We start from the raw sequence: 19,610 nt of genomic DNA, 5'->3' as shown, positions 1-19,610 counted from the left end.
ATTGTATCTGCTAAAGTAGCTAACTTTTAATCATTTATGTTCCCATAACTAACATTGTTCTTTTATGTGGTGTGCCTGCATTTTCTTGTCTGACATGAGATGTTAAATTTGCATTTTTAGAACAGTTGTTCAGTTAAATTCTTAAGTAACATTTATAATATCAGAATAAAATTAGAAATCATGATTACATTTTTTAGTAAGGACTGTGCCATGGTTATAAACACATTTATTGACTGGTATTAAATTCATTGTAATAGAAGAACTAAATTTTTTCCATGAATACTATATAATGATGTCTTTTTTGCTTCAAGGCATCCTGTAACATTATCTAAGCAGTTAAATTCTAAATTTTATATATTTTTTTTGCGAATACTATTTGAATGTGGTAAAAGTTTCTTTTTGTAGTTCTTCTATGCTAGGTAAATGCTTTTATAAAAGTCGTTGATTTTCATTTCTTTAAGCAGCTCATTGCTAAATAGGCAGGCAATACAGATGTTTTTGTGCAACTCTTTTAGCAGTTTATTTGAGGTGTTCAAAACATTCAAATCTGTTGCCTAAAAAGAGCACACTACAAAAGCAGAAAGCTACCCAGTGAATCCACCAGAGGGTTAGGTTACTTATCTATCAGGTTTATTCATCATTTGTATGTTTTTTCTGGTAATTATATTTCTTTTTATATTTCATGTCAAGTGTGAGAATCTAATGTGATTAAAATACTACATTTTCATGTTAACCTAAATTTCTAAGAGCTAAATACATTGGCATCCTGAATTTACATCCATGAAAATAGTATGTTAATTATCTGATCTGGGAGTGACATCACCACTCAAAACTAGTAAGATACTCATTTTTTAAATGAAATCAAGATTTTTTTCTGGATCTGGGTTTCTCTTGGTAAAAGCAATTTATAATTCCTCAAATATTAACCACTTTATTTTTATTTATTTGAGTTACAGACAGTGAGAGGGAGAGACAGAGAGAAAGGTCTTCTTTCCGTTGTTGGTTCACTCCCCAGATGGCTGCAACGGCCAGAGCTACGCCAATCCAAAGCTAGGAGCTAGGAGCCAGGAGCTTCCTCCCGGTCTCCCATGTGGATGCAGGAGCCCAAGCACTTGGGCCATCTTCCACTGCTTTCCCAGGCTATAGCAGAGAGCTGGATTGGAAGAAGGGTACCTGGGACTAGAACCGGGGCCCATATGGAATGCCGGCGCCACAGGCAGAGGATTAACCTACTGTGCCACAGTGCCAGCCCCGTACTATTTTATTTTGAGTGGTCCTCATGAGAGCCACTTGTATCTTGTATAACAAAAGGAACTAGCTCCCATCCGTTAGTTCATTTTCAAGATGTCTGCAGTAGCCCAAGCTGATCCAGGTTGAAACTGGGACCAGTCACTTGAACCACTATTACTGCCTCCAGGGGCACACATTAGCAGGAAGCTGAAATCAAGAACAGGGCAACAAACCCAGGCATTCCAATATGAGAGGCAGACATTTTAACCAACATTTTAACTAACAAGGCCAAAACACTTTTCCTCCAACATTTTTGGTATTTTAACATTTTGTAAAACCAATGCAGATCTTGGGTTCTGATCGTTGAGATACCATGTTGGTGATTATAGTAGTTTCTCATAGCTGCTGTGGTGAGTCACTGCAATATAAACCTGTTTTGTCATAGTTATTGAGATCAGAAGCTCAAAATCAGTGTTACTAGTCTCAAATCAGCTTCCTGGTTCCTCTGTGGAGACTCCAAGAGAAAAATCCTTTCTTTGCCTGTTTCAACTTCTGGTGGCTGCCAGCATTCTTTGGCTTGTGGCTACATCATTTATAATCCCTTCTTCTATCAAAGCATTGCTTTCTCTCCTCAAGTAGTATCTCCCTTTTCTAAGTAGTCTATCTCCCTTTTCTAAGAACACATGATTACATCATTGGGCCCACCTGATTTCCCAGGCGAATACGCTAATCTCACAGTATTTAATCACATCTGCAATGTCCCTTTTGCTATATGAAGTAACATTCACAGGTTCCAGGGATTAGGATGTCGATGTTTCAGACTTATTGAGCCTACCACAGCAATCCTCTGAAATTCATATTGTTAATATCAAAAATACTCTCATGCTACGAACTTAATTTTTAATAGTCATATTTTATTTCTAGCATGTTAACCCACTTTATGCCTCTCAGTCACACACTGTTCATTTAAGTCTGTGAAGAATTTGAGATGATTTTCTTCAGATTAACATTTACTACACCCTTATAGCAATCCATTTACAACTAATCTTGGTAAGTTTTTTTTTTTTTTTTAAATTTATCACAGTAAAAACAACATGAAATCTACCCTTTTAACAAATGTGTAAGTATATAATATATGATTGCTGTACAGGAGATCTCTAGCATTCATTCATCTTTCTTGACTGAAACCTATGCCCCTTGGTAAGTAGTTTCCTGTATCTCTTTCCCCCTCCCCCAGCTTCTGGTAAAGTACCATTCTACTCTTTGAGTCTATGAATTTAACTATATTAGATAGCTCTTGTAAGTAGAATCATGCAGTATTTGCCTTCTGTGACTGGCTTATTTCACCTCTCATAAGGTCTTCAGGGTTTGTCTAGGTTGGAAGCATATTGAAGAACTTGCTTTTTATGGCTACGTAGTATTCCACAATGTGTGTATATTATATATACATATATTATAAATACATATACATGTATATATAATAGACACACACACACACCATGTTTTCCTCAATCGTCTGTCAATGGACATTTAGATTATTTATTTCTACATCTTGGCTATTGTGAATAGTGTTGTAATGAACATAGGAATGCTAGTATCTCTAAGATGATGGTTTCAATTCTTTTGTATAAATGCCTGTACGTGGAAATGTTGAATTTCACAGTAGTTACATTTTTAATTTTTTTGAGGAACCTTTATATTCTGTTCCATAGCACTACACCATTCTGCATTCCTACCAGCAGTATACAAGGGTTGCAGTTTCTCTGCATTCTTGCCAACACTTGCTATTTATTTTTATAATTGCCATTCTGACAGCTATGAGGTGATACTTTACATGGTTTTGGTTTGTGTTGCCCTGACAACTAGACTTTGAATATATTTTTCTTCTACCTGCTATTTGTGTTTCTCATTTGGAAAACTATTCTAGACCTTAGCTGTGGGGAGCAACTCGGACTAGACTGTTACTGGAATTAAGACTTATTCTATGCATCTGCTCTCCCACAATATGGCGCTGGGAGAGGAGGAAACAGCTTCTATGCAGCTGCCTCTTGCCAACTTGAGTGATGACCTCTAGGAGCTGATCCTGCTCCTGATTGGAGGAGAGCAGCGTACTCGGTGTGTGGGCAGCCGAGTTGGGATTGGCGGAAGAGGACTATAAAGGAGGAGAGAGACAACATGCACCAGGAACATCTATCTGAAGGAACACCTGTGCAGCCCCGGAGAGAGCCAGCCGGCGGTGTGCCGCTGCCCCGCCGAAGTGGGGAAGGTGGCAGGGGGAACCGCCCTTCCACGGAGGTGGAAGGGTCGGTAGCCAACCCGGGAAGAACCAGCAGCAAACCCGGGGAGGGCCGAGCAGACAAAAGAACAGCGCAGGGTCCTGTGTCATTCCTCCATGAAGAGGGGGAGCGACATAATGGTGCCGTGACTCGGATATGAAGCCCAGGCAGGGTCCTGTGTTGTTCCTCCATGAAGAGGGGGAGCGACACTTAGCCCTTTTTAAAATTGGGTTATTAGTTATTGAGTTGTAGGAGTTCTTTATATATTTTGGAGATTAACTCCTTATCAGATACAGGTTTGCAATTTTTTTTCTCCCATTCTGTAGTTTGCCTTTTCACTCTCTTGATGGTTTTCTTTGCTGTGCAGAAGCTTTTTAGTTTGATGTGATCCCACTTGTCTGTTTTTGTTTTTGTTGCCTGTGCTTTTGATGCCTTACACATGAGATCATTGCTGAAAGACCAATGTCATGAAGGTTTCTCACTTCTAGGAATTTTACAGTTGGGGTATTATGCTTAAGTCTTTCATCCATTTTGAGTTGATTTTTTTTTTGTTGTGTAAGACATGAATCCAGTTTCATTCTTTTTTTTTTTTTTTTTTTTTTGACAGGCAGAGTCAGACAGTGAGAGAGAGAGACAGAGAGACAGGATTTCCTTCCGTTGGTTTACTCCCCTAATGGCCTCTACGGCTGGCGCTGTGCCAATCCGAAGCCAGGAGCCAGGTGCTTCCTCACAGTCTCCCATGCGGGTGCAGGGCCCCAAGCACTTGGGCCATCCTCCACTGCCTTCCTGGGCCACAGCAGAGAGCTGGCCTGGAAGAGGAGCAACTGGGACAGACTCTGGCGCCCCAACCGGGACTAGACCTTGGATTAGCCAAGTGAGCCACGGTGCTGGCCCAGTTTCATTCTTTATCAGGTAGATATCCATTTCCATATTCTTTCTTTTGTAAAGATATATATATATATTTTAAAGATTTTATTTATTTATTTGAGAGGTAGAGTTACAGACAGTGAGAGGGAGAGGTCTTCTGTTGATTGACTCCCCAAATGGCCACAATGGCTGGAACTGCGTCAGTCTGAAGTCAGGAGCCAGGAGCCTCCTCCCGGTCTCCCATGCAGGTGCAGGAGGCCCAAGCACTTGGGCCATCTGCTGCTGCTTTCCCAGGCCGTAGCAGAGAGCTGGATTGGAAGAGAAGCAGCTGGGACTAGAACCGGCGCCCATATGGGATGCCGGCACCACAGGCGGAGGATTAATGTAGTGCGCCACTGTGCCAGCCCCAAGATATATTTATTTGAAAGTCAGACTTACACACAGAGAAAAGGAGAGGAGAGGAGAGAGATGTCTTCCATCTGCTGGTTCACTCTTTTTTTAAACAACCCTTTTTTCATTTTTGTATTATTTATTTTAAAGTCAGTTACAGAGAGAGGTAGAGACAGAGAGAGGTCTTCCAACCACTTGTACAGTCTCCAAATGGCTGCAACATACGGAACTGAGCTGATCCAAAATCAGGAGCCAGGAGCTTTTTCTGAGTCTCCCATGCAGGTGCAGGGGCCTAAGGACTTAGGCCATCTTCTACTGCTTTCCCAGGCCATAGCAGAGAGCTGGTTCAGAAGTGGAGCAGCCAGCTCTTGAACTGGCTCCTGTATGGGATGCCGGCACTGCAGGCAGCAGCTTTACCCATTACGGCATAGAACCGGCCCCCATAGATAGCCATTTTCTCCATTGCCATTTGTTGAGGAGATCATCCTTTTCCTATTATGTATTCTTAGCATCCTTATCAAAGATCAATTGACTATTCATAGATTTAATTCTGGGCAACATGATCTTTTAATTGATGCAAAAAACATCATTTTGCGGTTTAGAGATCTTGTTTACCAGTTTGTGAAAGAGTAGTAAAGATGGAAGAAAATAGAATGGGAGAGTAAGTTTTCCAAATCTCTTTGCACATAAGAAAGCAAAATAATTAAAAAATACAGATACCTAGGCTCCACTTTTAATATTTATTTATTTAAATTTCTGAAAGGTGAAAGACAAAGAGCTCCAATCTCCGTTCATTCCCCCAAATATTTGCAGCAGTTAGGGATGGGCCAGGTTCAAGCTGGGAACTTAATCCGTGTTCCCTGTGTGAAGTCAATGACTTAACTGCTTGAGCCACCGCCCTGCTGCCTTCCAGAGCAGAGTGTGCATTAGCAGGAAGCTGGAATGGGGAGTGAAACTGGGACTCAAACCCAGACTCTGAGATGTGGGTATCCCAAGTGGCATTTAACCACTATGCCAACCACCTACTCTTGAGTGTTAGAAACTGTTTTGAGAACCTAAATCTGTTTTTTGTTTTGTTTTTGTTTTCATTTTTCCTTGTTTTATGTTTGAGAGGCAGAGAGAGAGAGAGAGAGCTACAATCCATTGGTTCACACCCCAAATGCCTGGGGCTCAGCTTAGGCGAAGGAATTTGATCCAGGTCTCCCTCAAGGTGGCAGGGACCCAATTAATTGAGCCATCGCTGCTGCCTCCCAGGGTCTGCTTTAGCCAATGTTTTCTCTGGAAGAGAGAAATCTGGCGGTAGCAAGAACATTCACCTCTAAGGAAAGTTCCTAAGGGAAGGTGTGAGTTTGGAATATACCATCTGCTTCTCTCAGTGTTGTAGGGGCTGATGGAGGCTTCATGCAGCAAAGTGGGGAGAGAGTGGCTGCTTAGCCAGGTAGAGCCTCTGCTGCTGGTTTTTTTTTTTTTTTTTTTTTTTTTTTTTTTTTTTTGACAGGCAGAGTTAGATAGTGAGAGAGAGGGCGAGACAGAGAGAAAGGTCTTCCTTTATCGTTGGTTCATCCCCCAAGTGGCCGCTGTGGCTGGCGCGCTGTGCTGATCTGAAGCTAGGAGCCAGGTGCCATCCTCCATTGCACTCCCAGGCCACAGCAGAGAGCTAGACTGGAAGAGAAGCAACTGGGACAGAATCCAGCGCCCCGACCGAGACTAGAACCCGGTGTGCCAGCGCCGCAGGCGGAGTGAATTAGGCAGATGTACCCTAGTAGGCCAGACCTTCGAGATGAGCCCCTGGAAAATCCAGATGCTGAATGGTTTACTGATGGCAGCAGCTATCTGAAGGAAGGAGTTAGAAAGGCAGACGATAGAAGCCCAAGCATTACCACACAATACTTTAGCCCAAAAGACAGAGCTTATTGCATTGACTAGGGCTTTACAACTGGGAAAAGGCCAGCGAGTTGATAGATAGATAGATAGATAGATAGATAGATAGATAGATAGATAGATTCCAGATATGCTTTCCTTGTGTTGCATACACACGCAGCAATCTGGAAAGAGAGGGGCTTAGTGACTGCAAAGAGTTACCCTGTTAAATATGGAATAGAGATACTGGCTCTACTTCAGGCAGTACTGGAGCCTTTAGAAGTGGCCGTCATCCACTGCAAGGGATATCAGAAGGGAGATAATTATATTAACCAGGGAAATGCGTTAGCAGATAGAGCAGCTACACAGGCAAGTTTGGAAATGGCCCTTATACGTCAATCTGTGGAAGTAGCTAAGGAATCTCACTATACAGAGCCTGAAAATTAATGGGCTCAACAGCGAGGCTATACTAAAAAGCAAATGGATAGTGGATGCTAAATCACAGAATTATGCTACCAATGGCCACTTAATGGAAAATTACACAGCTCTACCCACTTGGGAAGAGATGCCTTAGCACAACTGGTCTCCCGAGCTTTTGGAGGAAAGGGACCAAATATGGTCATAAAGGAAATGACTCGCTCTTGGCCTCTATGTTTACAGAATAACCCTCACCATGTAAGGCCCCCTCCCCTGTGGACTCCTGTGCAGAGGAGGGGAACATGAATAGCTGAAGATGGGCAGGTTGATTTTACCAATATGCTCCCTACAAGTAATTATAGGTACCTTCTAGTCTTTATTGACACTTTCACAGGCTGGATAGAAGCCTTTACGACCCAAATGGAGAAAGCACACGAGGTTCTTAAAGCCTTGATGAAAGACATCGTGCCACACTTTGGACTCCCACGGTCACTCCAGACTGACAATGGACCTTCATTTATATCTAAAAGAGCCCAGTAGAACCCAGCAGCTCCTGAGAAAAATGATGACCATGCAGGAGACACTGAGAATGCCAGTGACTGAAAGCGCTCTGGCTCATGAAGTGAACTCATTAGATGAGATAGGCAGAGACTTCCAGACCGAGAACAGGCAGGGTCTGCGCCTAATCAGCAGGAAGTAGCTGCAGAAGATGGAGACTCGACGCCCATCAGCATCCCCTTAAGATTAAGGTCTGGAGTCTCTGAGGGGGGAATGAAGTAGGCAGGCATACAGGTTAAAATTGGTCAGATTTGTGAGCTGGAAGACCACGCCCCTGTGTGACCTCACTCCCCTACCTGGCCACACCGGGGTACCCACCAGCCAATCAGGTTAATTAACCACTCCCCTTTGGAGTGGGTTAAAGGCCTGGGGCACAGTGTGCTCAAGGCTCCCCCCCTGCTCTTCTTCCCTGGCCTCTTGCCAGGACAGGGCTTGCTGTAGCCCTGCGCCTCCAGGGCGCGTGGCCTTCGGGCCATGTGCTCTAGGCTTCCTGGCCTAGATGCTCTTCCACGTGGCTGGTTCCTGGTGCTTGGTATGAATCCCTATTCACCTCTCTCCCCTAAATAAGCTCTCACTCTCTTATGCACCTTTCTTACTAAATAACAGCTTAAAACGTACCATGCTGCCTCGTTTATCTGTGCCGGTATTTAGAATTCTTCTCTAAATACTAGGCAAGAACCCCTCGGGCTTATTAATATCGGGGATTTGGTAATAAGCCCGTGGTGAAATCGTAAGGCACCCCAAATTCCGGTAGCACATGTGGCGCCCCGGATAGCATTTCTAGGGAACTTTAAGGGGCCACAATTTAGTGTAGATTTTAGGGGGGTCTTTTCCAATTTCAGGAGGATTAGCCTAGTGAGCCATGGTGCTGGCTGAGCCTCTGCTTCTAACCCACTTTGTTGCCAGAGTTGACAAACATCTCATTTTGTGTTTTAGATGTGGGAGTTTTTGGAAACATGTTGAATTAATGGCTTGATGAAATAAAAAGCATGTTTTGTGATCAGACTGTAATGCTGTTTGTGAGGACCTTTAACCACAGTCTTACCACGGAGGGAGAACCTTTTGTATTTTGATTTGATTTTTTTTTTTTTTTTAATTTTTGACAGGCAGAGTGGACAGTGAGAGAGAGAGACAGAGAGAAAGGTCTTCCTTTTTGCCGTTGGTTCACCCTCCAATGGCCGCCGCGCTGCGGCCAGCGCATCGTGTTGATCCGAAGCCAGGATCCAGGTGCTTTTCCTGGTCTCCCATGGGGTGCAGGGCCCAAGCACTTGGGCCATCCTCCACTGCACTCCTGGGCCATAACAGAGAGCTGGCCTGGAAGAGGGGCAACCGGGACAGAATCCGGCGCCCTGACTGGGACTAGAACCCGGTGTGCCGGCGCCGCAAGGCGGAGGATTAGCCTACTGAGCCATGGCGCCGGCCTTGATTTGATTTGATTGCAGCAAAGATAAGTTCTAACAAGTCTGTAATATTTTGGTTGTTTAAAAAGTGGGGAGGTTGCCACCCATTGCAAAATTTCCAAATGAAGTAGGCAGGCATACAGGTTAAAACTGGTCAGATTTGTGAACTGGAAGACCATGCCCCTGTGTGACCTCATGCTCCTACCTGATGCTTTTGCCATGCCCCTGTGTGGCCTCATTCGCCTACCTTGCTGCACCTGGGTGCCCACCAGCCAATCAGATTAATTAACCACTCCCCTTTGGAGTGGGTTAAAAGCCGGGACACGGTGTGGCCCTGGCGGCTCTTTTTCCCTGGCCTCTTGCCAGGAAGGGGGTTTGCTGTAGCTCCATGCCTCCAGGGCGCATGGCCTTCGGGCCATGTGCTCTAGCCTTCCTGGCCTAGATGCTCTTCCACGTGGCTAGTTCCTGGTGCTTGGCATGAATCCCTATTCACCTCTCTCCCCTAAATAAGCTCTCACTCTCTTATGCACCTTTCTTACTAAATAACAGCTTAAAACGTACCATGCTGCCTCGTTTATCTGTGCCGGTATTTAGAATTCTTCTCTAAATACTAGGCAAGAACCCTCTCGGGCTTATTAATATCAGGGATTTAGTAATAAGCCCGTGGTGAAATCGTAAGGCACCCCAAATTCCGGTAGCGCATGTGGCACCCTGGATAGCATTTCTAGAGAACTTTAAGAAAGGGCCACATTTCTGTGTGAATTTTAGGGGGTCTTGTCCGATTTCACAAATATATCTCAGGCCTGGGATAGGGGTGGATAGAGGGGAGATTGCTGTTTAGTTTTTTTTTCTAACCCCTCAAGAAGTACTTGTGTGGGGCCTGAGCTGTGGTATATAGCGAGTTAAGCTGCCACCAGCAGTGAGTGGAAGATAGCCCAAGTGCTTGGCCCCTGCACCCACCTGGCAGACTTGGTTGCAAGAAGCTCCTGGCTCCTGGCTTTGGATCGGCCCATCTGCAGCTGTTACAGCCATTTGGGGGTGAACCAGTAGATGGAAGATTTCTCTCTCTTATGATAGGGGAGTTTTGGTCAGCTCTGTTGGTATAGTCAGACATTCACCTCTCCTCCAAGGAGACCAATGCCTGGGCGCTAGCCCCAGTGGGTACAGTATTCATCTCTGCTACCACAAGAACCACACAACAGATCCGTGCAGTCCTTGGGGTGAGCACGGATCCTGCAACACTGATCCTCACCAAGGAATCAGGGAGCCCCAAGAGTGTGGCGCTGCCCACAGTGAGTGTCTAAGGACCAAGACACACCTCTTCCCTCTCACGCAGCCACAGTGTTTTCACAGTCCCAGCACACCAGGCTCCCACAGTCTGGAGCACCCGGCCCCCTGTCAGTTCTCAGCCAGGCTTGGGCATCTCTTCTCAGCTGTTTGCTGGGCACGTGGGCACAAGCTGGCACAGCAGTTACGTGTGTCCAAAATGGTGCCTGCCTTCTGGTTAGCTGCAGGATGCTGGTGCCTGGTGACTGGGGAGAGAGAAATGTGTCCCCCTTTTTCCCTCCAGGTTGGCAGGTACACTGTCTCCCACCGGGCTCCAAGACAGACTCATGCCAGACTCTTCCTATAGCTTTATCGCCAGTGTCTCAGACTGCTGCAGTCTGGTCTCACTTTTCTGTGCAAAGCTGGTGCTGAGGCTCTTGGCTGCCAGGATCCTGAGTGTGCATACCCCACCCTGTACTCAGGTCCACAGTGTCCCTCTAATTTGCATGGAGTTTCCTCTGCAGTTTTTTCCCTAACTCTTCCCTGAGATTGCAATCTCTCCACTTTTTCTTTTCTTTTTTTTTTTTTTTTTTTTTTTTTTTAAAGTCTCTTCTAGACTAGAGCAGTAAGCTGCCTCCCTATTCTGCCGTCTTGGAATCCCCTCTATTCTCAATTCTTAAAACACTCAAGTTTAGTTGTGTTTAGTCATGTCCTGTGACCCAAATAATAAATTGTAAGATTCTCTATTTGGACCTGAAATTGCATCTGAGGTCAAAGTTTAACATTGTAGTCACTGGTCAGTCTCTGGGAGTTGGATATAGTTTGGAAGTTGTATGTAATCTTTCCATCTACTAGAGTATCTGGTACAGCAAATAGCATGCTAAATAATGATGTTTGGAGACTTCACACGTCCCTGATTTACTTCCAGGGTGTATCTTAATCGCTGCTGTTTGTTGATTATAAAACAGTCCCTTCTGCTTACAATTCTAGATTAAAAATAGGCCAGTCATCAACTGGCTAAAATCCCACTGCCTTTAGCTTTTTCTCTAGCTAATTTGCAAGTATGCCAGAAGCTTCACAATGTAGTTTTTCTTCCTCAGGGCTTCCTATAATAGCCAAGCACTAACTTGGTGATTTCTTAAGTTGGATCCAGATATTCTGCTCTCGGTCAGAATTGCACATGCAGTTATCTTCCTGCCCTTGCTGTCTGCTTATGCATCAAATTATAAAATATGAAATCTTAAATCATTTACCCTGTAAAATTAAGTCAATGGTAATCTAGCTCCAGTTGAGTGAATAAATCAAGAAATTGGGCCGGCGCCGCGGCTCACTAGGCTAATCCTCCGCCTACCGGCGCCGGCACACCGGGTTCTAGTCCCGGTCAGGGCACCGGATTCTGTCCCAGTTGCCCCTCTTCCAGGCCAGCTCTCTGCTGTGGCCAGGGAGTGCAGTGGAGGATGGCCCAGGTGCTTGGGCCCTGCACCCCATGGGAGACCAGGAAAAGCACCTGGCTCCTGGCTCCTGCCATCAGATCAGCGCGGTGCGCCAGCTGCAGCGGCCATTGGAGGGTGAACCAACGGCAAAGGAAGACCTTTCTCTCTGTCTCTCTCTCTCGCTGTCCACTCTGCCTGTCAAAAAAAAAAAAAAAAAAAAAGATAAATCAAGAAATTGTAAACCTAATGCAGACATTATGTTTCATGGATAGTTTCCCTTAAAATATATCTTTCCCATAATAAGAATGTATTTGCATCTGTATAGATTAGTAAATAAATGAAACATTTTGATGACTGTTTATGATCTTGGAAGCAAAGTAGAAAATAAATTTTAGAGGCTGGCGCTGTGGTGCAGCGGGTTAACGCCCTGGCCTGAAGCACTGGCGTCCCAATATGGGCACTGGTTCAAGACCCAGCTGCTCTACTTCCCATCCAGCTCTCTTGTTATGGCCTGGGAAAGCAGTAGAAGATGGCCCAGGTCCTTGGGCTCCTGCATCCACGTGGGAGACTCAGAAGAAGCTCCTGGCTCCAGCTTTGGATCGGCACAGGTCTGGCCGTTGTGGCCAATTGGGGAGTGAACCATTGGATGGAAGACCTCTCTCTCTCTCTCTCTCTCTGTGTAACTTCGACTTGCAAATAAATTAATCTTTAAAAAAATAAAATAAATTTTAGATAAAAACTATGTAAATAACAGCTTTCTGGAAGTTAGAATGATGGAAAAGAAATAAAATGTGACATTTGTAACTTCAAAAGGAAAATAAATTAGGAAAAGTGCATTTATAGGTTTTTGATTTCTCCCTAAAATTGGAATATCTTAAAACATAGTTTTTGATCCTATATTTTAATGTTGCTTTATGAAAATTCTTTTTTTAAGATTTATTTTATTTATTTGAAATACAGAATTACAGAGAGAGAGGTCTTCCATCTATCTGCTGGTTCACTCCCCAGATGGCCGCAACGGCTGGAGCTGCGCCGATCCAAAGCCAGGAGCCAGGTGCTTCTTCCGAGTCTTTAGTTACAAAATTTCACCAAGTTCTTTGTTATTTTAAATAAATTCTAGTTCCCAGATGTAATCACTGTAGGAAGATTCCATCAGTGCAGAGGAAAGATCAGATTTAGTAGAATGAACGCAAGTAGAATGTGATCATATTGATTGGTATCGCATTTCTGATGTGTTTGGAGAGGGCAGTCTGTGAAGTGGAGTGTTTAATGTCAGAAAGAAGGGCCTTTCCCGTGTGCCTCTGTCAAGGCAACTCCAAAACCAAGACGTCATATTCTCTGCTGGTCTGTAGACTCCACTGATTTGCAAGCTGACATTCAAGGGCTCACTAGTATCCTCAGACGCATTATGTACTCACACAGAATAAAATTCGTTACTCAGAATAAAAATGGACCATGAAAAAGGGCCAATGTTGCAGCTTGGAAATGTAATGGCGATAGTAAAAGGGAGGCTAACAGATAGGAATAGATTTCTGTTGATACAATTCTTCTCTTGATTTATAGGAGAAGAATTTTTTGTCCTTGTGGGTTCCCTATTGCCCTCTTCCAATGTCTGTGACATCCTATATCTGTTGATAAGGAGCCATCTGTCGTTCTGCATTGTGAGATCCTCTGAGTGTCCTCACACCAGATTCCACCCCACAGCAGACCAATATACAAGAATGTAGCCTCCTTATGCATTAAATACAATTTTTATATTAAAAATGTAAATTTGAATAGTTTTGTATAATTTTTAGGAATTAGACTCATTGGTCATCATTTTGTAATTGGCTTTGTTTTCTCATCAGTCTCACATATTCTCTAAAATTCCATTGGATTGAGAAAAGTTAATCTACAAACTTTTCAAACTTAATGACTTTTATGAACATGACTAGAATGTTAATATACCTTATAGGTTTATAATTAAAAACTTCAGTTTTATAGTTTTGTATTTCATTTCATTTGTAAAGATTTATTTATTTATTTGAAAAGTGGAGTTGCAGAGAGAGGGAGAGGCAGAGAGAAAGAGATCATCCATCTGTTAGTTTACTCCCCAAATGGTCTCAATGTTCAGGGCTAGGCCAGGCTGGAGCCAGGAGCCAGGAACTCCCATGTGGGTGGTAAAGATCCAAGTACTTGGGGCCATCTTCTGCTGTTTTCCCAGGTGCATTAGTAGGGAGCTAGACTGGGAGTGGAGCTGCCATGATTTGGACCAGCTCTCCAATATGGGGTGCCAGTGTTGTAGGTGTCAGCTTAACCACAACAATTAAGATTGTGGTCAATCTTAGCCCCTATTTTAAACCAATCATTTTTACTTTATTTGGAAGACAGAGATAGACAGAGATAGGCAGAGCTGGTTCACTCCACAAATTCCCACAACATCCATTGACAGTAGCCCATGACTCCTGCTTCCAGGTGTCTGAAGACTTCTGCAAACCCTAGAACGTCTTTCCATGTGTCTTTCACTGAAGAGAATTGTCGTGATGTTGATGGGTCTGTTCCACTTAACAGTGATTTTTCCCAGTGATCAGGTATTCAGTGTTGTTAATCAAAGATAACAAGGTGATCTTTAATTCAAATAGGATGGAGCTAACAAGCGGCTATTGAAAACTAAGTTGGGCTGGCACTGTGGCATAGTGGGTAGGGACGCCACCTGCAGTGCTGGCATCCCATATGGTCGCCGGTTCAAGTCCTAGCTCTGTGCTATGGCCTGGGAAAGCAGTAGAAGATGGCCCAATGCATCTGCATGGGAGACCTGGAAGAAGTGCTTGGCTCCTGGCTTCAGATCAGCTTAGCTCCGGCCATTGCAGTTAAGTGGGGAGTGAACCAGTGGATGGAAGACCTCTCTCTCTGCCTCTCCTTCTCTCTTTGTGAAACTCTAACTTTCAAATTAAAAAAATCTTAAAAAAAAAAAAAAAGAAAACTAAGTTGGGAGTGCCACTGATACTGTACCAAGGGGAATGGCAGAACTTCACACTTGTGTCTGGAATCTTGATACTTTTTAAGATGAATCGTTCTTTTCTCTTTAAAAATTTTTCTTATTTTCATTTTATTTGAAAAACAGCGAGACAGAGATACAGATAGATGAGAGAGAGAGAGAGAGATCTCCAACTGCTGGTTCACTCCCCAGATGCAGGCAACAGCTGGGGCTGCCTGAAGCCAGGAGCCTGGGATGCGATCAGTGTTTCCCGTGGTGTGGTAAGGACCCCCATAACTGAAGCCCTCAGCTGGCTATGCAGGATACCCAGGTTGTGCATATTTTGCTCAGGGCAAAGGCAAAAAAAGTACAGGTCCCAGACGCAGCCTGTGCTCGTCTCATTCAAGATCTCACCAACTTTGGGAGGACATCATTAGACTAAAGTGATTCCATGGGAAGCTTGCCAAGCACATTTCTCATCTTCACTCTTTCTTTGCTCTCCTTGCTCTGGTCATGCTGAACTACCTTCAGTATGGCGGTGTAACACGTTCCCTCTTAGCTCCAGTTCCCTCTTAGCTCCAGTCTGTTTAGTGACATAATCTCTTCAGAGTTGAGAGCAAGGGGCTTGCAAGGGGTAACACCATGTAGACAAGAGGTGTATAGCATTTCATGACAAATTTCAAGTCACTGCCGCCATGCCTCCTCTTCTAAAATAGCTTCAGATTCATCCCACTTTTTGAGCTCTTTCGAGTAGAGGAGAACAACAGTACCGGGATTGGTGGATCCAACAGAGAAATAATTAGATGAACTAGAAGAATCCATGCGCAGCTGCCATCCTGGGCGGGGCCTCGGTTTCTTTGCTAAGCGTTGGCGGTGCTGATTCTTCCTCAAAAGGCGGCCTGACCGAGCCTAGGGCAGTGGCACCCTGTATGACCCCTCCCGTTCTTGCCACCATCTTAACCAGGATGAAAGCCAAAATGTTTTTGTAATAAGAAAAATAACCCTTAGATGAAAAACAATCTGTAAAAATAAAGTTTGCTTGTACACAACACACAATTAAAAGTGATCGATGTATTTCTGAGACTTCCTTTAGTCAAATTTCGACTTCTATGTTTTTAATTCTTCAAGTCCCCTGTGTGTACTGACTGAATGATAATAGCACTTTTTTTTTTTTTTAAATTTTTGACAGGCAGAGTGGACAGTGAGAGAGAGAGAGAGAGAGACAGAGAGAAAGGTCTTCCTTTTGCCGTTGGTTCACCCTCCAATGGCCGCTGCGGCAGGCACGCTGTGGCCGGCGCACTGCGCTGATCCGATGGCAGGAGACAGGTACTTATCCTGGTCTCCCATGGGGTGCAGGGCCCAAGCACTTGGGCCACCCTCCACTGCACTCCCTGGCCACAGCAGAGAGCTGGCCTGGAAGAGGGGCAACTGGGACAGAATCCGGCGCCTCGACCGGGACTAGAACCTGGTGTGCTGGCGCCGCTAGGCGGAGGATTAGCCTAGTGAGCCGCGGCACCAGCCAATAATAGCACTTCTACCTCTTCTAGACCTTGGCATTGGAAAACCTGATCTCTCTGAGTTCATTGCCTGTGTTTCAGAACTTTTTTGTAGACTTCTGAAGTGTTTCTACCTCAAATCCACCAACCCTTGAATAAGGAATTCAGGCTCATTTAAAAATCAAAGCAAAAAAAAAAAACGCTTCTGCTAGTATTGTTGATTACTAAGGATAAGACAGAGCAAAATGTTTTTTAAGTTCTTTTATACTTGCCTATTTAATGCTTCTGGATGGTAGAAGTGGAATAATTCCAGTTAATCTCATCAAAATTCATGGAGAGTGGCTTAGTTACGCTATATGTTTGATAACATATGTGTCATATGTATTACACACATTATAGGAAATGGACATTTAGCCTAGCAGTTAAATTGCCCGTCAAGACACCTGCATCCCATGTTGGAGCGCCTGAGTTTGCTTCCTGCCCCTGGCTTTGTGACTCCAGCTTCCCATGAACATAGACCCGGAGGCAGCAGTGAAGGTTCAAGTGACTGGGTTCCTGGCACCAGATGTAAGACCTGGAATGAGTTTCCAGATCCTGGCTTTGCCCTGCCCCAGCCCTGGCCATTGCGGGCATTTAGAGGGATGGGAGCTTGATCTCATCTTCTATTTGTCTCTAAAATAAAATGATTTAACATATTAAACATATCTCATGAGTATTTGTGTTGAATAAAACAATAGCACAATAACAAATGACATTTTATTCTTTAAATGATTTTACAATGTCATCATCAATGCTAGTAGAAATATAGAACAGGCTTAATTTATCAATGACGAAGTCAGTTGTAATTCACTTGAAGGTGCCTGCTTTGCAAAGTAAGGCTTGTATACATAAAAATGAGAGTCTCCTATTTTGTAGAATTTAAATCTTTGCTTGTTAAATGTTGGAGCAAGGCACGGGCATTCCTATTAGCAAAGGCAAGAAAAGCAGACAGGAACCGAGAGGTCGCTGTACACATGGCATGTCGCATGCGCTGTGAGTGCTTTCTTCCTCCCGCAGGGCTGACAGTTCTGATTCTTCAGGATGTAGCAAGTCAAAGTAAAAGCACACATCAAATCTAGAGATATGTAAAAAACTTCAACTTCTATTTGAGGTTGATGTTTTTCCATTTGCAATTGGTATTTGCAATTTAAAAGAACGAAAATTCTCTCTACTAAGGTTTTTACACTTAGATATTGTAGGTTATTTTCATATTGAGTTTTAAGAAATGCTGCTTTGCTCTGTTTCTAGACTATTAGGAGCCACAATGTTTAGGTTCAATGTATCAGAACAGGGTTGATAATGGGGACCCTTTAAAAGCAAAAACATACAGAAAGGATTTGTTTCTCAAGGAATATTTCAACAAATAGGGACTTGCTTTATATTTCCATGCCATAGTCAAAGACAACATTTGATTTAATTGTTGTATTCAGGAAGTAGGTGTTTGTTTTCAGTACTGTGTGTGTGTGTGAGAGAGAGAGGGAGAAAGAGAGAATTATTTTTCATCTTAAGAGGACTGATTTCCTTGAGAACTCTCTAATTAGGAAAAATACTGGTTAAGATAATCTTTTTTACTAGGAATTGTATACTTTGTACATTCATGAGAAACGGAAGTAGATCATTGCTTAATAGCCCAATGGGACATCTGTTTAACCAGATGTTGTACTTGAGAGAAGCATAAACATGACTAAATTTACAAATACATTGATTATTCTTCCTTGTCCAGGAGGTTGAGCCAAAGTTTACACAGATTAGAGGGAAGGCTGAGTCTGGAAAAATTCAGAAATATTACATAAATGCAGAGAATGAAATACAGGATTCCTGGCATTTATTTTAATAATTATTTACAGAGCCTCGCGTTGCCTCACCTTGCGGCTCACATGCAAGTGACCTGAGTCACTCCGTCCTCCTGGTCAAACTGTCCCTCGTCTAACTCCCGGAGGACGCTGTCGCTGCTGCTGCCCCCGGAGAAGCCGCTGTTCAGGGCCGGCCGCCCCTCCCGCGTCCAGCACTCTCTGGAAGCGGAGAGGAGGCACTCCTCCGGCAGGGGTCTGCCCTCCGTGGGCGGTGGCAGGGCCGTGTCTGACCCCACGCTCCTGCTGCTGACTTTGCTTCTGTCTTCACTCTTCAAATGCCGGCTGCCCTTCCTCTGAAACACAGGACAGTGACGCCCGGGGGTTAGAATTCGGGGTTTCCCTGTCCCTCTGTGTGGGCACCCGCTGCTTCTCTGCCTACCGTGTCCTTCCCTGCTTCTTCTGAATCCTGCTCATCTTCCGGACCAGCTCAGAGCACCCCCCACCCCCGGCTCCCTCTCCTCCCACAGAAAAGGAGCTCCCTTGCTCTGTTTCCCAGAGTTCCCCTGGGCAGGTGAGCCAGACACTCGTGTGGGCCCTAAGTGACTTCTCCGAGGAGAGAAACCTGCTGACATCATACTTACGGGGGAAAAGGCAAGGTGGGGACACTAATGCATTTTCCTTCTTGGTGCTGCCTGGGATCCGAATAGCAGAAAGTGTGATTCGACAGCCACCTTCCAACCATGTTGCACATGCGCAGGCTGCACAGGGGAAGCCTGGCCAGCTCAGACTGAGCTTATTTTGAATGAATGTTTGGAATGTCATCCTGGGCCAAGTAGACCCCTTTCCTTGTCATGCTACCCCCTCCTTGACACACACGGTGTGGATATTCAGCAACTTGCTCTAGCTCATTCTTCAGGCTATCTGATAAGCCAATGGCATTTTTGCTAATAAATATTTGCTGAGGGCTGATAATGTCCCAGGACAGTTGAGAATTATGAGGACTCAGTCTCTGCCAGGGAAACCAAAGTCAAAATAACATCCCTAAGTCAGTGAAGGGAACGCTCAGGGAGAAGAATTAGCAGCACAACACGGGGATGTTCAGACTCCTGACGCAATTTTGTGTCAAGGGCTTATTTAATATTGAGAACATGACATATACTAGAGTAGGATCAGATATGCTTAGGCACATAAACCTGAACAAGGATTTAAAGATCAACTTTAAAAGTACAGGAACTTCCCAATTTACAAAGAGTTTACTGAAAATTAATTTATATGTTGCAGGGCCACTGAGAGTACAGTTTCCTAAATGTGAGAAGTAAGATTAAAAAACAGAAGTCAGATGCCCAGGCTGGACTTGCAAAAGAGTGTCAACCCAAAGTTTGTTGAACGGCAGTGCATAAAATATAAAAGTATTTTCTACTGGTTGTCATAGCAAAGTAATCAGACTCTGGACTTTGTGGCCCACTGTGGAACGTCACATAGTTCGGGACTTTGTACAGGGAGATGTAGCCTCCAGCATGTGGCATAGAAAGGAGCGTTTGGAACTCCTGAACAGCTTACTCTGCCAGCGCTGACAAGCATGGCCAGACTGAACGCCTTTCTCTAGCCTGGCTAGCAGCTTGCTTTCCT

The 19,610-nt window shown here is 44.2% G+C and overlaps 1 protein-coding gene across 7 annotated transcripts in view; it reads right to left on the bottom strand.

Moving 5' to 3' along the window:
* Nucleotides 1-16,891: 16,891 nt before the first annotated feature.
* RFTN2 (raftlin family member 2) overlaps nucleotides 16,892-19,610 on the bottom strand; it is a 68,669-nt gene continuing 65,950 nt past the window's right edge. For 5 of the 7 annotated variants that reach the window (XM_089330115.1, XM_089330118.1, XM_089330114.1 and 2 more), the window contains one exon: nucleotides 16,892-18,334. In XM_089330115.1, coding sequence (XP_089186241.1) covers nucleotides 18,062-18,334 — 273 coding nt within the window. In that variant the 3' untranslated portion in view covers nucleotides 16,892-18,061. The remainder of the gene's footprint in view (nucleotides 18,335-19,610) is intronic. The other 2 variants (XM_089330116.1, XM_017343006.4) reach the window with 1 other exon arrangement.

Source organism: Oryctolagus cuniculus, chromosome 3, assembly GCF_051225735.1.
Source record: "Oryctolagus cuniculus isolate XC-2025 breed Fujian yellow rabbit chromosome 3, ASM5122573v1, whole genome shotgun sequence".
NCBI lineage: Eukaryota > Metazoa > Chordata > Mammalia > Lagomorpha > Leporidae > Oryctolagus > Oryctolagus cuniculus.
The sequence above is the reverse complement of the archived record's forward strand: the minus strand, read 5'-3'. Positions and strand labels throughout refer to the sequence as shown.